The following is a 13,913-nucleotide window of genomic DNA, read 5'->3' as shown; positions in this document are numbered from 1 at the left end:
CCTGTCTACTGAGTTTTGTGTACACAGACATGACCCAGAGAATATGAGCTGAGAGCTTTCAGGGGCAACATCTGATCCCAAATGTGAGGGATCTTCCCATAGCATATTTGAAAAATTTACAAAGACAAAATGAAGTGACAAATAAAAATCACTGATATAGGAGGATGAACCTGTGTAGGTGTTCAGTTGGCATAAATCCTGCTTTTCTCCCACAAAAGATGCAGACTGAGTCGTTGTCCAGGCAACGGTCGAATTTCCCTTCTTTGATAAACAGCTAAATGTGTATATCACCAGCTAAGTGTGAAATCCATTTTATCCTCAGCGGCTTATTACTTGTGCAACTTATGGTGTGTCTAAGTAATAGCATTCCACACTAAGATGATTTCACTGGTTTAATGTTACAGATGTTGGGTTTCCCAGCATTTAGAAATGAACCATCCCCCTTTTTTATTCCATATTTCAATGAACTTAGATAATGACGACTTTTTGCCCTTATGTGTAGTGTGTAGGCCTAGTCTGAGCCTGAGACATGTCTTTCACATGTTAGATAGTAAAAAGGAAAATTGTAAGAGAAACATGGAGATTGATGTTGAGTAAGATGGTCAGCTGAAGAGAATGAGTAGTCTGTTTGGATGAAGGACTTGACATTTCTTTTCTGCTCTGGGCAGCCAACAACCCACAGAAGACAAATACTCACACCTCCGATACGATCCAAACTGGAAGAGTAAGAAAGAGGAGGGGAAGCTGTTGCCTGTAGATGCATTGCCGGAGTCTGTGGACAGCTCTACAGAAAATCTGACTCTGAACCCACTCTACCCTTCCAAGGAGCCCTCGATGGACCTCTCAGCGGGGAAAGGTGAACAGAAGAGGCCACGGAGCACAGCCTCCTTACTTGGGAGTGAATTCGTAAGCCCGAACTACGAGCCGAGCACCCACCGCCCCGAGCCGTTTTCCGTGCTGAGCGACAGCGACCCTGAGGAGAAGTCCAGCACCCTCTCTCAGTACTTGAAGAGTTCAAGTTCACGCAGCGAGGCATTCCTGCCAGGATCACGCGGCCCTCGGCGAAGGAAGTCCAAACAATATTTTGTGGAAAAGAACAAGCTGACTTTGGGATTACCCACTCCAAGAATGGACTCTTATCTTCAACTTCACAATAAAAAAAGGGGGGAAGGTCACCTGGAACAGGTATGTAGCGACTTCTTAAAAAATCTCTTCTGGGCAGTAGACGGGAATTTGCCTCTGCTTGAAGTAGCTGGGTATCACCTCCTTTGGGGTGGCGATGTCACTGTAAGCGCCTGGCTAAGTAAAACAAACACCCTGTACCTTGCCCCTCTTTGAAGACTTGGGGGGATTATTCCACAAATTCTTAAGAGCAAAATAGAAGTCATTAATGGCTTACAGTGCTGTAATTCAATTATTAGATCCAAAATGTTTCCATCCAAAGAACCGTAGGTTTTTTGGTTTTTTTTTTTTTTTAACTATAAACTCCATTAGATAAAATACAGAGCTGAGGGTTTGATTCTCTGTGTTGGCTGCCTTTGCTCCCACGAAAGAACTGGTCTTCGATCCTATTAAATCCCTCTAGTACATTGGAGGTAACATCACACACTCATACCAGTAACAGCAACTGACAGAAGTGATTCTCAGCTCAGATTCTGTGTGTGTGTATCTATATATATATGTGTGTGGAGAAGGAAATGGCATCCCACTCCAGTGTTTTTGCCTGGAGAATCCCAGGGATGGAGGAGCCTGGTGGGCTGCCGTCTATGGGGTCACACAGAGTCAGCCACGACTGAAACGACTTAGCAGCAGCGTGTGTGTGTGTGTGTGTGTGTGTGTGTGTGTGTGTGTGTGTAGTGCAAGGACAGCAGGGTACAACATGGGTATCTTTATTATTATTATTATTACCCAGGTGATTCTATTATCTTTCCAACTCCCATTGATAATCACTGTACTGTCTTTTAACCTGTGCAAATGATGCAAAATGATTATAAAGTTTAGTCTCTTTGTCTATAAAATTGGAATAATAGTATGTCCCCTCCCTTTCTCATCTGATCATTTGGAGGGTTTATTCTACCCCAGATGATGGATTCGAGACCTACTGGAGCCAGTAAACTTAGCTCTATTTCATGGACGCACATAAAGCTCACATCAACCCACCTCCTAGGGGACATGTTTGTGGACATGGAGAATAGAAGGGCTGGATCAGTGCATCCACCACCCTTATTGGGGAAACAGCTTGAAATTCATCACTCAACAATGTGGGATCATTTTCAAACATGAAGGAGAGGTTGCTATATTAAATAGGGATGCCCTTGGGGCTTTCTAGGTGGTGCTAGTGGTAAAGAATCTGCCTACCAATGCAGGAAATGCAGGTTCGATCCCTGGGTGAGGAAAATCCCCTGGAGTAGTAAATGGCAACCCACTCCAGTATTCTTGCCTGGAAAATTCCATAGACAGAGGAGGCTGGAGGGTTATGGTCCATGGGGCTGAGAGGAGTCGGACATGACTCAGCCACTAAGCGTGTGCACACACACATACACACACACACAGGGATGCTTTTAGACCTATTCAAATTCAAACTGGTATTATTTAGGGTACTCTGACCTGTTCTAACCTGTGAGTATTTTCTGACAGAACAAGAGAAAGTGAACATTTGTGATTTTTTCTTAACTGAGGAAACTCTGTCTATGGTCTTAAAAGATTATGTCTTATCCTTGCCTTCGTAACTGAAAATAAAACAAAGGAGTGGACATGTATTTTTAGTGGATTATCAAAACAAATACTTAGCTGACTTCAAACAGAATTTTCAACATTTTTTACTCAGTTCTAGTTGTGAATATACTTTTCCATAAAACTTATGAGGCATTTTAAATTTTGCTTGGTCACTCATTTTTAAATACAAATAAATTCTGTGAAAGCTGTTTATAGTCAATAATTTCTCCTAGACTAAGGCAATATTTTTCCTTTATTTTTAAATGTGTTCTCAAAAGAGAAGAGGCAAATAGTGAGGCAAAAAAGAATTAGTTATATCTCCAATAACAAAATTGAAAAAAGGTTTATTATAAGCTCCTTAATTGATTTCTTGCTAAATTTTTCTTAATAGTTATACCTTAATTTACAAACAATATCAGGGTGTGTTGATTGTCACTGATTCCATAGCATAATTTTCTTTCATTATGCCCAGGAGGAAACTTTAAAACAGTTCAGGTTTGCCCAATCTTTAAGTTCTCAAATTATTCTGTGAGGTGGCCATGGATCTTTTCCCCCACTTTCTCCAGATTCAAATATCTAAAAGCTGATTGTTAATTATATTCAAAATTGTTTCTTCACCATTTTCCAACATAATTTCCTTCATTTTACTCCAATTCCTTAAAAAAAAAAGATACAAACTAGTTTGACCTAATAGTGATATACAATAATAGGTATAACTTGTTTTTTGAATTAGAGTCAGTGGCATAGAATGATGTGTTCCTTTCAAGTCATTATTTATGTATGAAGTATGTGCAGGTATTTCTGCCAGTACAGATTATATATTCCCCTGATGGGCAGGAACTATTCTTTGTACTTTTTTTTTTTAAGATTTTTTCTTTTTCTTTTTTTGGATGTAGATCATTTTTAAAGTCTTCACTGAATTTGTTACAGTATAGTTTTTGTTTTATGCTTTGGTTTTTTTGGCCACAAGGCACGTGGGATCTTAGCTCACCAACCAGGGATTGAACCTGCACCCGAAGCACTGGAAGGTAAAGTCTTAATCCCTGGGCCAACAGCGAAATCCCTGTTCTTATCTTTAAATCTTCTAGCCTAACATACTATCAGGGCTCAGTACATATATGGGAAATAAAAGATGTCCATCTTCTGTCACCTCCAAACTTTATTCTCTTTACTGTGATTTGAAGTTTATGTGAGAGAAATGGTATTTCTAGAACAGTGGTTTGAAATCCTGGCTGGATTCAATCTAGGGTGGGGGGGAATGTGATTCTCACTACCCAGACCAGTTTATATCTCTGGATGAGACCCTGAGCATCAGTATTTTTAAAAAAGACCCTCAGTGGTTCTAACATGAAGCCAGGTTTGAGAAGCATTGTTCCACACTAGAGCAGTGGTTCTCATCCTTGGCTTCACATTGGAATCACCTGGAAAACGACAAGAGTCTTGGTTCCTAAGTCTGCAGCAACTGAAATTCTAATTTTGCTTTTCTAATTTCACAATTCTAATTCTAAATTCTAATGCTTCACTTTGGAAGCTCAATTGTGTCCAGCTCTTTGTGACCCATGGTCTGCAGCACGCCAGGCTTCCCTGTCCTTCCCTAAAGGGAAAGGACACTAAAGTTTGCTCAAACTCATGTCTAATTGAGTTGGTGATGCCATCCAAACATCTCGTTCTCTGTCATCCCCTTGTCCTCTTCTCATCCTTCCTTTCCTCCTCTAGAATCATCTAGAGAGCTTGTTAAAGCAGATTGCTGGACCTAACCCAAGGATTTCTGATTCATTAGGGGTAGGGTGGGGCCCAAGGATTTGAATTTTTCTACATAGTTGCAGAGGACACCATTTCTGCTACCAAGCCCACACTTTAAGAACCACTGATCATTTTTCCTTCAAACTTCAAGGTATTTATGAACCCCCTTAGGACATGTTTAAATACAGATTTTGATCCAGTAGGTCTGGAGTGAGGCTCAAGAGTCTGCATTCCTATCAAACTCCCAGGTGATGCCAAGGGTGCTGGTCCCTGGATGACACAGAAAGAACATAGAGGGTTTTTCAGAAACCTACAGCAACAATTGTGTAAGTCCCTACGCATTGGCCCTTGATGTTTGCAATGGCTGAGGATGTAAGGTAAGAAGTTGGGGTGGCAGGTTTGGAGGCTGTTTTAGATTAAGCAGCATCGGTTTGGAAGGTTTTCATATTTGGAAATCTGTTTTTCCCTACTCATTTCTTTGAAAGAGATGACAAACATCTTACAACTAGAAATATTGAAAGGACAAATGATCTCTGTTGTTTAGTGAATGAATAAATGTTAATAACCACTACACAGCCAAGAAAACCCATCATTTTGTTGCAAGTCTCTATGCCCAGTGAATCAGACAGGGTCTTAAGCAGGGTCTTAAGTGTATTGTTATTTGGGAAGATTTGAAAGTAAGTCTAAGAAGTTCACAACACAACATCCCAGTAAAAATGTCAACCCATTAAAAAAAAAAAAAAGGTTGAAGAGGTAATTATTAAGTTCACATAAAAAACAGGCAAGAATAATAACATAAGCTCTGGAAATTAAGAGTCAGGAAAGATACGGCAAAAGCCATCACAATATTGTAAAGTAATTATACAATTAAACAAAATTTTTTAAAAAAGAGAGTCATGAAGGAATGTAGCCCCACTAGATAACAGAGTATATTTAAACCCTCAATAATTAAATAATAAAGTTGTGTTTAATGCATTTACAGACACATAGAACAGAAAGTCTAGAATTAGTACCAAATTAGTGTGAGAATATATGATCTGACATAATTATTTGATAAAGGCAAGACCTCAAATCTGTGACGAAATGATGAGTTCTCCAAGAAGACAACTGGATAGACATTTGGGAAAAAATTAAGTTGGATACATACCCCATATCATATAACAAGATAAATCCCAAGTGGGTCAAATATTTAATTTTTAGAAATTAAACCATTGTATACATATGGCTGATTCATACTGTAGTGCAGCAGAAACTAGCACAATATTGTAAAGAAATTATACTCTTAAAAAAATTAAACCATAAAATACTAGGGGGAAAACAAGAAAATTCTCATGTAACTTTGAAATTACTCAAAATCCAGAATCTACAAAACATAGATAAATTTGACTACACTTCACCCTTGAGCAACATGGGTTTGATCACACAGGTCCACTTACTTGTGGATTTTTAAAAATAAATAAATACTACAGTACTACACAGTGTTTAGTTGGTTGACCAGAGCTACAGAACTGAAGATATGGAGTGCTGACTGTAAAGTTATACATGAATTTTCAACTGTATGGAGGGTCAGTGCCCCTAACCCTCACTTTGTACAAGAGTAAACTGTATATAAATATCAAAAGCTTCTGCAAGAAAAAAAAGCATAAGAAAATCAAGATATAAAGAACTAGAAAAATATGTCTAATACATATCACAAAGTAATAGCTCTAATATGTAAAGAGCTCCTAGAAGTCAGTAAGAAAGAGACCAATAGACAATATCTTTTGTGAATATAAAAATTCATAAAATATAGGAATACATAGTCCACAGAAAAATTAATACATATGGCTATTAAACATATGAAAACATATCCAACTTTGGTCATTTAGGAGAAATGTAAATTAACACTATATTGGGATTCCATTTTTCATCTATAATTAAACCAATAAAATTCCCAATTTTTTATTAACCTCTGGGCAAAAAAAAGTACAGTCAAGCTGGTTAGAGAACAAATTGGACTAACTAGTATGGAGGACAAGTTGCTAATATCCACTTAAAATACAAATACTACACACACTCCAGAGAAAGCAAAGCATAATGGCCAAGAATATAGGCTTTCAAGCCAGGTTGGTTAACACTGCCACCTGCGAGCTGTCTGACCTTGGGCAGGCTGTGCAACCTCTCTATAGTTTTCCTCATCTTTAAAATGGAGATGATAATAGTACCTTCCTTCCTCAAAGGATTATTAAAAAATTTAAGTGAATTAATATATGGAGAGTGCTTACCTTGATGCCTGGCTTATAGTGAATGCTATGTAAGTGTTAGTAATTATTATTTTTTAAATTTGACCCAACATCTTCCTCTTCCAGGACTGTGTCCTTGTTATATGTGTGCAGTTTTGAACTAACCCTGTACGAAATCATTCATTTCATCCTTATTTCTAATAGTGAAAGATTAGAAGGTACCCAGATGTCTATTATTTGGGAAATCTGTAATAAATTATGGTACATCCATATACCAGAGAACTCTATAGCTTAAAAAAAAATAAGATATTCCCCATGAACCATTATGGACAACCTATCAAGTTTATTATTACTAAGACAGAAGTTAAAGTGGCAGAAAAGTGTACATAGTGCAAAAAAAGTGGGGAGGAATAAAAATATACATATTTTCTTGGTATGCTTTTAAAATAGTGAGAAAGAATACACAGGTGGTTAATTGTAGAGGATGGGGCAGAAGTAGAGTGGAAGCACAATTCTTCATTTCACGCCTTTTCATGTGTCTTACTTTTGAACCATGCTTATGTGTTTGCAATATCTAGTATTTTGTAGGAACCCTGGTAACTTTATACTCCCTGATGGCTCAGGATCACCTAAATTGCACTTCCGCTTGAAAATAACAGCTGAGAGTAGAACCACTGATTTTTTAAATTTGGTTTCTCCATGATCTTTTCACCATTTTTTCATAGATTTGTTTATCTTACATTAAAATCCACTGGAAAAATCACCTTTATTTTTTTTCCATTTATTTTTATTAGTTGGAGGCCAATTACTTTACAATATTGTAGTGGAGTAAGCCAGAAAGATAAAGACCAATACAGTATACTAATGCATATATATGGAATTTAAAAATCACCTTTAGAATGCATTATAAGATCTCAGTCACATGATGTGCAAGACAAGGAATTGATATAAAAACCAACACACGCTAGAGGGCACCTAAGTATCACAGTCAGCCAATACTTAGCTAGTGAATATTCAGTGCTTGCTTTTATTCATGACTTGTTTAGTAGTCAGAGGTATTTGTCTGAAACTCACTAGAATTAAGTCAATTCATGATCTACCATTAAAGGAAATTGTCTCTTGAAAAGTGAGCTACCTTTCTTTCTTGATTCTTTGAAAGACTGATGAAGGTGAAATTTATTATGGGCTCAGAAAACAGCGGGAAGTGCTTTATACATGTTATTCCGTCTTTCCCTTGTAATTTCTTCAAGAAATTACAGATACTTTGCGGCGTGCATATAGAAAGGTTATTCCATTACCTATGGCCTTCAAAACAATATAAGGTCCTTACATAGAATCCATGACCGTTCTGAGCATCAGCACATCTTTGAGGCTGTTGCTGAGGCCGCAGGTCACTCAACCAAACGTATCTTTATTGAACACCAGCTGTATGCTCTCCTCAGTGCTAGTGATATCACAGGAAATAAGAGATGTAGAGCCCAGTCTTCAGGAAACTTACATCCAATCACCTGACGAGAAACATCTGACAAAATAATTTTGGGTAGGGATCAACACCTCAAAGGATATTGAATCAACTTTCTTTAATAAAGGTATAACTGGGATGTTTAACAAGATGCTTAGGGAAGCTTTCACTTTCTGAGACAATATGATTTAAGACATGAATGGGTAAGAAAGAGAAGACTATGTAAGCCCTGGGCAAAGAGCTTTGGTTGGCCCCAGGCTTGGAAAGGGCTACACAATATAGTGGGAGAAGAGATGAAACCAAAGCAGAACAGTGGTTTGGGAGTCAGACTATCACAAGTTGGATGCTGGCTCTTCAATGTACTAGGTCGTACTATTAACTAGATATTTGAGCAAGTGACTCTTTAAACCTTATCTTCTTCATCTGTTACGGGGGTTCATTTCTGCCTTGGAGGGCTATTGGAAGCATTTATACAAAGCTCTTGACACATGGCAGACACTCAGAGAAGGGAAGCTGTTATTAAACGGGTCATTCCTTTAGTCACGAGAAAGGAAAGGAATCCACCCTGAAAAAAGGCCCCCCTAAATGGTTGTTTTTTTTTTTTAGGCTACAGTGTCTGAAAATGAAAAGCATATGACTTCAGGTAGAGTAAGAACAAAATGTTGCCAAAAGGATGACATCTGTAGACCCTAGCTTCCCAGGTGGAGCTAGTGGTAAAAGAACCCACCTGCCAATGCATGAGATGCAGTAAGCATTCGATCCCTGGGTCAGGAAGATCTCCTGGAGAAGGAAATGGCAACCCACTCCAGTATTCTTGCCTGGAGAATCCCATGGATGTAGGAGCCTGGCAAGCAACAGTCCATAGAATCACACAGAGTCGGACACGACTGAATGGACTTAGCATGCACACAGACTCCAGCAGCCCATTCTGTGATGTGACGCCCAAAAGACTGTCCACTAACCAGGCTGTCTCCTGAAGGTCCCCCCATCAATCAAACACTGCCCCAGGGATTACAGGACCCCATAGTCTTGTACTCATCGACAATATTTCTTTAAAAAGTTGCATTTGGCCTCTTAATGTTAAGTTACTGTTTCAAACATTTATCCTTGGTGACAAGGAACTTAATGAATATTTGACGCTTTGGTCTCCAAGTGCAATTTCATACCACAGCTCTTGCAAATCTAACTTCTCCACTGCGGTCACAAGTGTTCTTCTTGGATACAAATCAGATCGTATCAACCAGCTGCTTAATGAGGGTCCCTGTTAATTTCAAGATAAGGTTCAAACCTTCAGGGTGGTACTCGAGGCCCTCTGTGACCTGGCCCCTTCCTGCCAGTTTAGCCTCGTCCTTTGTCACGCCCACCACCCCCCCCAGCCCCTTGCATCCTATGCTCCAGCCGCACTCTGGGAACTCACGGCTCCCTGAACCCAACGTTTCCCCTGGCCCTCTGTCCAGACTGATGAATTACCCTTCCCTGTCCTGTGTCCTTGGGAAACTCTCACCCTCCATTTTGAGATTCAGCCCAAAGCCCTCTGCCTTTAAGACACTCTTGAGTTCCTCACTCATCCTAGAACACCCACCATAACACCCATGACACCACGCTGCACTATTTAATATTTGTGTCTGTATGTCTTTACATGACTCTGGGCTCCTGAAGACAAGGGCTGGCTCATCTCTGAATTCCTAAAGTATGGCACACAGTAAGCACTTTCTACATCTTTTATGAAGGAATGTAATTTTTAAATACTTGAGGGGAGGGTGATTCAGGTTTTATCACTCTCAAGTGAAAAAAAATTTTTCAAAACTGAGGAGTTCATGCTCCTGACTGAAATAATGGAATCTGGCATCGAAAGATCAGATTTGAGCCCCATTATTATTAGAGCCAGTTACTACCTTTGGCAAATTAAGTCTTGAATGTTTACCTTCTTCTACAGATCCAGAGTTATTTAGATGGCCAGATAAGATGTTATATGTGAATGCTCTGCATAATCATATAGCCTTGTATAAACGTTACATTTACTACTGAATGTTTGATCTGAATTTAGTCTCCTATTGGATAAGATTAATATCTAAGTGATATAATGTTGTCTTTTTCTGTGGTTTTGAATATCATGGTTTGAGAAACCTTTGGTTGTCTATAAAATTAAACTTCACTTTTATTTAAATTATGATCATCTTTTCCTAATTATATTTGGTCAGAAACACAGAATGCTTTTTTATAGGATTCTTCCAGTTTGGTAGTGTTTTTGAGTCCCACGTCTCATACTGACAAAAAAATATTCTTCTATAGAGTAGGTACTCTGTGTATGTTCACTGATAGATTTTTTTTTTTAATTTTGCCCTATGTAACCACAACAAGAGCACTTACTTATAACAGCATAATTTAAATTGAACTTTATGGTTTTTCAATACAAGACGTTTCTTAAGGCATCTTTCTTGTATGCACTAGGCAGCATTTATTTGTCTGATCTATAGAGTGACACTTCATTAATTCAGCATTACTGAGGAGGGACCCGTGAAGAGACAACTTTCCTCATAACTGAAACACGCCCTTTCAAAAACCAGAACTTTAACAGAATTAATCATGTCTAAAGATAACTTTCAAAAAACGTGTCTGGACTATTTGCAGGAATAGAGATGCAGACATAGAAAACAGACATGTGGACACAGAAGGGGCAAGAGGAGGGTGGGGTGAACTGAGAAAGTAGCACTGACATATATACACTACCATGTGTAAAACAGAAAACTAGTGGAAGCTGGCACAGGGGGCTCATCAAAGTACTCTGTGATGACCTAGAGGAGTGGAATGGGGTGGGAGGTTAAAGAGGGAGGAGACGTATGTACACATGTAGCTGATTCACTTTGCTGTACAACAGAAATGGAAACAATAGTGTGAAGCAATTATCCTCCAATTAAAAAATAATAATGATAATGTTCCTGGAGAATGCACTAATTCTGTGCTCTCTTACCCGGGCCACCGTGCCCCGTTCTGCAGTAGAGTCGAGAGGCACGGTGACGGGCACCATCCTCTGCCTCTTCACCAGATGCCACGTTTCTGTGGTCATTTTTGCCGCTGTCAGAGTACAGGCTCTTTAGGAGCTTCTGGCCAAGCAGGAAGCAGACATGTAAGCAGGACCAAGTGATAACTGCTGCCCTAGAGACACATGTGGCCCCAAAAGAACCCAGAAACAAAATGCCCAAGTCTGTCTGGGGAAGTCAGAGGGGGCTTCATGGAAGAGATGGTCATTGAACTGAGTCTTTAGGGAGAAGTAGAAGGTAACAGGTGGGGGCGGGCAGCAAAGAGACCTCAGGCAAAGGGAGCACGTGGGGTGCTAAGAGGGCACGAGATGAGATCCGTGAGTCTAGGAGGAACCACTATGGTGCTGGTCAGGTGGCAGTCAGTCAATCAAGTCAGGTGGTTAAAGCAGATATGACAAATGACGTAAGATAACTTACTTTCACTCTAAGTGTATAAATACACATTAACTCACAAATTTTTTTTCCCCACTAAGGGGCCTGGCCTTCCTGTCAGTGGATATTCTATGGATTGGAGTTTTGCAACATCTTTCTCACATCAGTTTGAAAGATCTATGGTTTCCACCTCCGATTTCTTGAAAGCAAAGTATTAATAAAAACTTAGCAAGTGCTGAGAAACAATCTAAGAACATAACCTTTCTAGATTTTTGTGACTGTGTCCCCTAGTCTTTTACACACACAGACACATACTTCACCTAGTTGTGATATTGCCATTTGCTTGACTGGGTCATTCTAAATTATTCAACTCGGTTTTCGTGAAAACAATTCACTGTTCACACTCAAGATTTCTCCAGATTATCTGATCTTTAAATCAAATTCATAATTTTAACAGCATATACAATAGGAATAAACAAGTAAAAGACTCTTGGTAAACACATAACTCAACTAGTGGAAACAGACATATCAAGGCATAATATGAGTGTTTGCCTATAGGCTTAAGTTAGGCTATCTTAAGAAAGGACTGGAGAGTGTTACTGAATCGCATGAGTTAGTGAAGGAGGAGGACTAGATTGTATTGTGGATGACTGGATTGTGAGGATGGAGGTCCATATTTAGGCTACAGAAATGGGCTTGGGCCTTTCACATGGGCCTTTACATGTCATTTTAAATGAAGAACTCTCAGAATATGGTCCCTGACCAGCAGCATCAGGACCATTAGAACTGCAAACTGGGAACTCATTAGAAATGCAAACTCTCGGGCCTCAGCCCAGATCTCTGGAAACACCAGGGTGAGGTCTTTACATTTGTGTTTTTGTTTTGGTTTAGGGGCTGTTTTGGCTGTGCTGTGAGGTATGTGGGATCTTAGTTCCCTGATCAGGGAATTGAACCCATACCCTGGCAGTGAAGGCACTGGGTTGTAACCATTGGACCACCAGGGAATTCCCTACATCCGTGTTTTGTTTTTATTTAAAAAAAAAAAAAAGGTTTATTTATTTGGCTGCATCAGGTCTTAGTTGTGGCAGGCTGGCATAGATGCTGTGCATCACGTGGAGTCTTAGTTCCCTGACAAGGGATCGAACACAAGTCTTTGCTTTGCAAGGAAGATTCTTAACCACTGCACCACTAGGGAAGTCCCCACATCTGTGTTTTAACAAGCCCTTCAAGTGATTCTGACACGTGCTCAAGTTTTAGAACTACCATGCTGAAGAGTTAGGCCTCTCCTTTATGCAACGTGGAATCACTGAAGGGTTTTGGTCATGGAGCAGTTTGAATCTTACATATCTTAGCTGTGTTACAGGGAGTTCAGGTTGCTAATCAACCCTCACTTACGTTTCATGCCACATTCCTAAAAATCTCTTTCGAATTCTTGAAAATGGTTGTTGGCTTCATTCATTTGCATACAATTATTAAGAGCTTCTTTTGTGCCAGGCTTTGTCCCAAGTGCTTGGAATACATCAGTGAACAAAACTAACAAAAATAAGGGCCAACCTCCTATTAGGAGGAGACAGACAATAGACAAAACAGATAATGAGCACATTAGCAGGTGACGTAAGTGGTGAGGAGAGCAAGGAAGCAGAGCGGGGAAAGGGAATGCTGGGGGTGGGGGTTACCATTGTAGACAGATCACGAAGGTAGGAGAGAAGAGATTTCTTAGGAGAGGAAACAGCAAATGCAAAGGGCTGAAGAGAGGAAGGGCTAATGGGCCTGGAGCCAAGCCAGCAAGGGAAAGAACAGACGTGGGATCCTAGCTTCTGCCTTGTAGTGCTGACAGTCCGCCACCTAGCTTTAATCGAAACCACAAATCCAGGCAGAGAAACAACAGATTAGATATGTTCTGATGTAAATGGAGCAACCAGTGAGCAGTGTAGATGAATCTTCTCACCTGGTAACATTTACTGAGCACATATGTGCCAGGCACATCCAGAGTCACCACACAGCTCATGGGAGTAGTGCCCCTGCAGTCGCACAGCCCAGCAGAGTCCCTCCTTTTCCTGCCCTCATAGGACTTAAAATCTGGAGGCGAGACAAACCTAACAACCAGGGTGAAACTCCTCACACACAGAAAAGGACAGAGCGCTAAGGCGGTGAGCTCAGGAACATCTGTTATAACCCCCTGGGGGTATCAGGGAAGGCTTCCCGGAGGAAGTTATATTTTGGCCAAGAGTAGACCAGTGAATGGGACTGGTCAGAATAAGTAAGGTGAAGAGGAGTTTCCAGGCAAAGAATGGCCTGGACCTGGACCCAGAGCATGTGGCCCAACAACAGACCTGAAAACATACAGTCTAAAGAGAG

General features: G+C 40.0%; 1 protein-coding gene across 6 annotated transcripts in view; it reads left to right on the top strand.

Annotated features, from left to right (window-relative positions):
• The window catches only part of JHY (junctional cadherin complex regulator), an 80,574-nt gene that overhangs the window by 23,052 nt on the left and 43,609 nt on the right, over positions 1-13,913 (top strand). For all 6 annotated transcript variants that reach the window (XR_002311057.2, XM_020878596.2, XM_020878515.2 and 3 more), the window contains exon 3: positions 669-1,185. Coding sequence is in view for 5 of the 6 variants with exons in the window: in XM_020878596.2 (XP_020734255.2) it covers positions 669-1,185 (517 nt within the window). In the remaining variant the exon portion in view is untranslated. The remainder of the gene's footprint in view (positions 1-668; positions 1,186-13,913) is intronic.

The sequence above is a fragment of the Odocoileus virginianus genome, chromosome 10 (genome assembly GCF_023699985.2).
Source record: "Odocoileus virginianus isolate 20LAN1187 ecotype Illinois chromosome 10, Ovbor_1.2, whole genome shotgun sequence".
NCBI classification, from domain to species: domain Eukaryota; kingdom Metazoa; phylum Chordata; class Mammalia; order Artiodactyla; family Cervidae; genus Odocoileus; species Odocoileus virginianus.
This window is presented reverse-complemented; position numbering and strand designations above follow the sequence as displayed.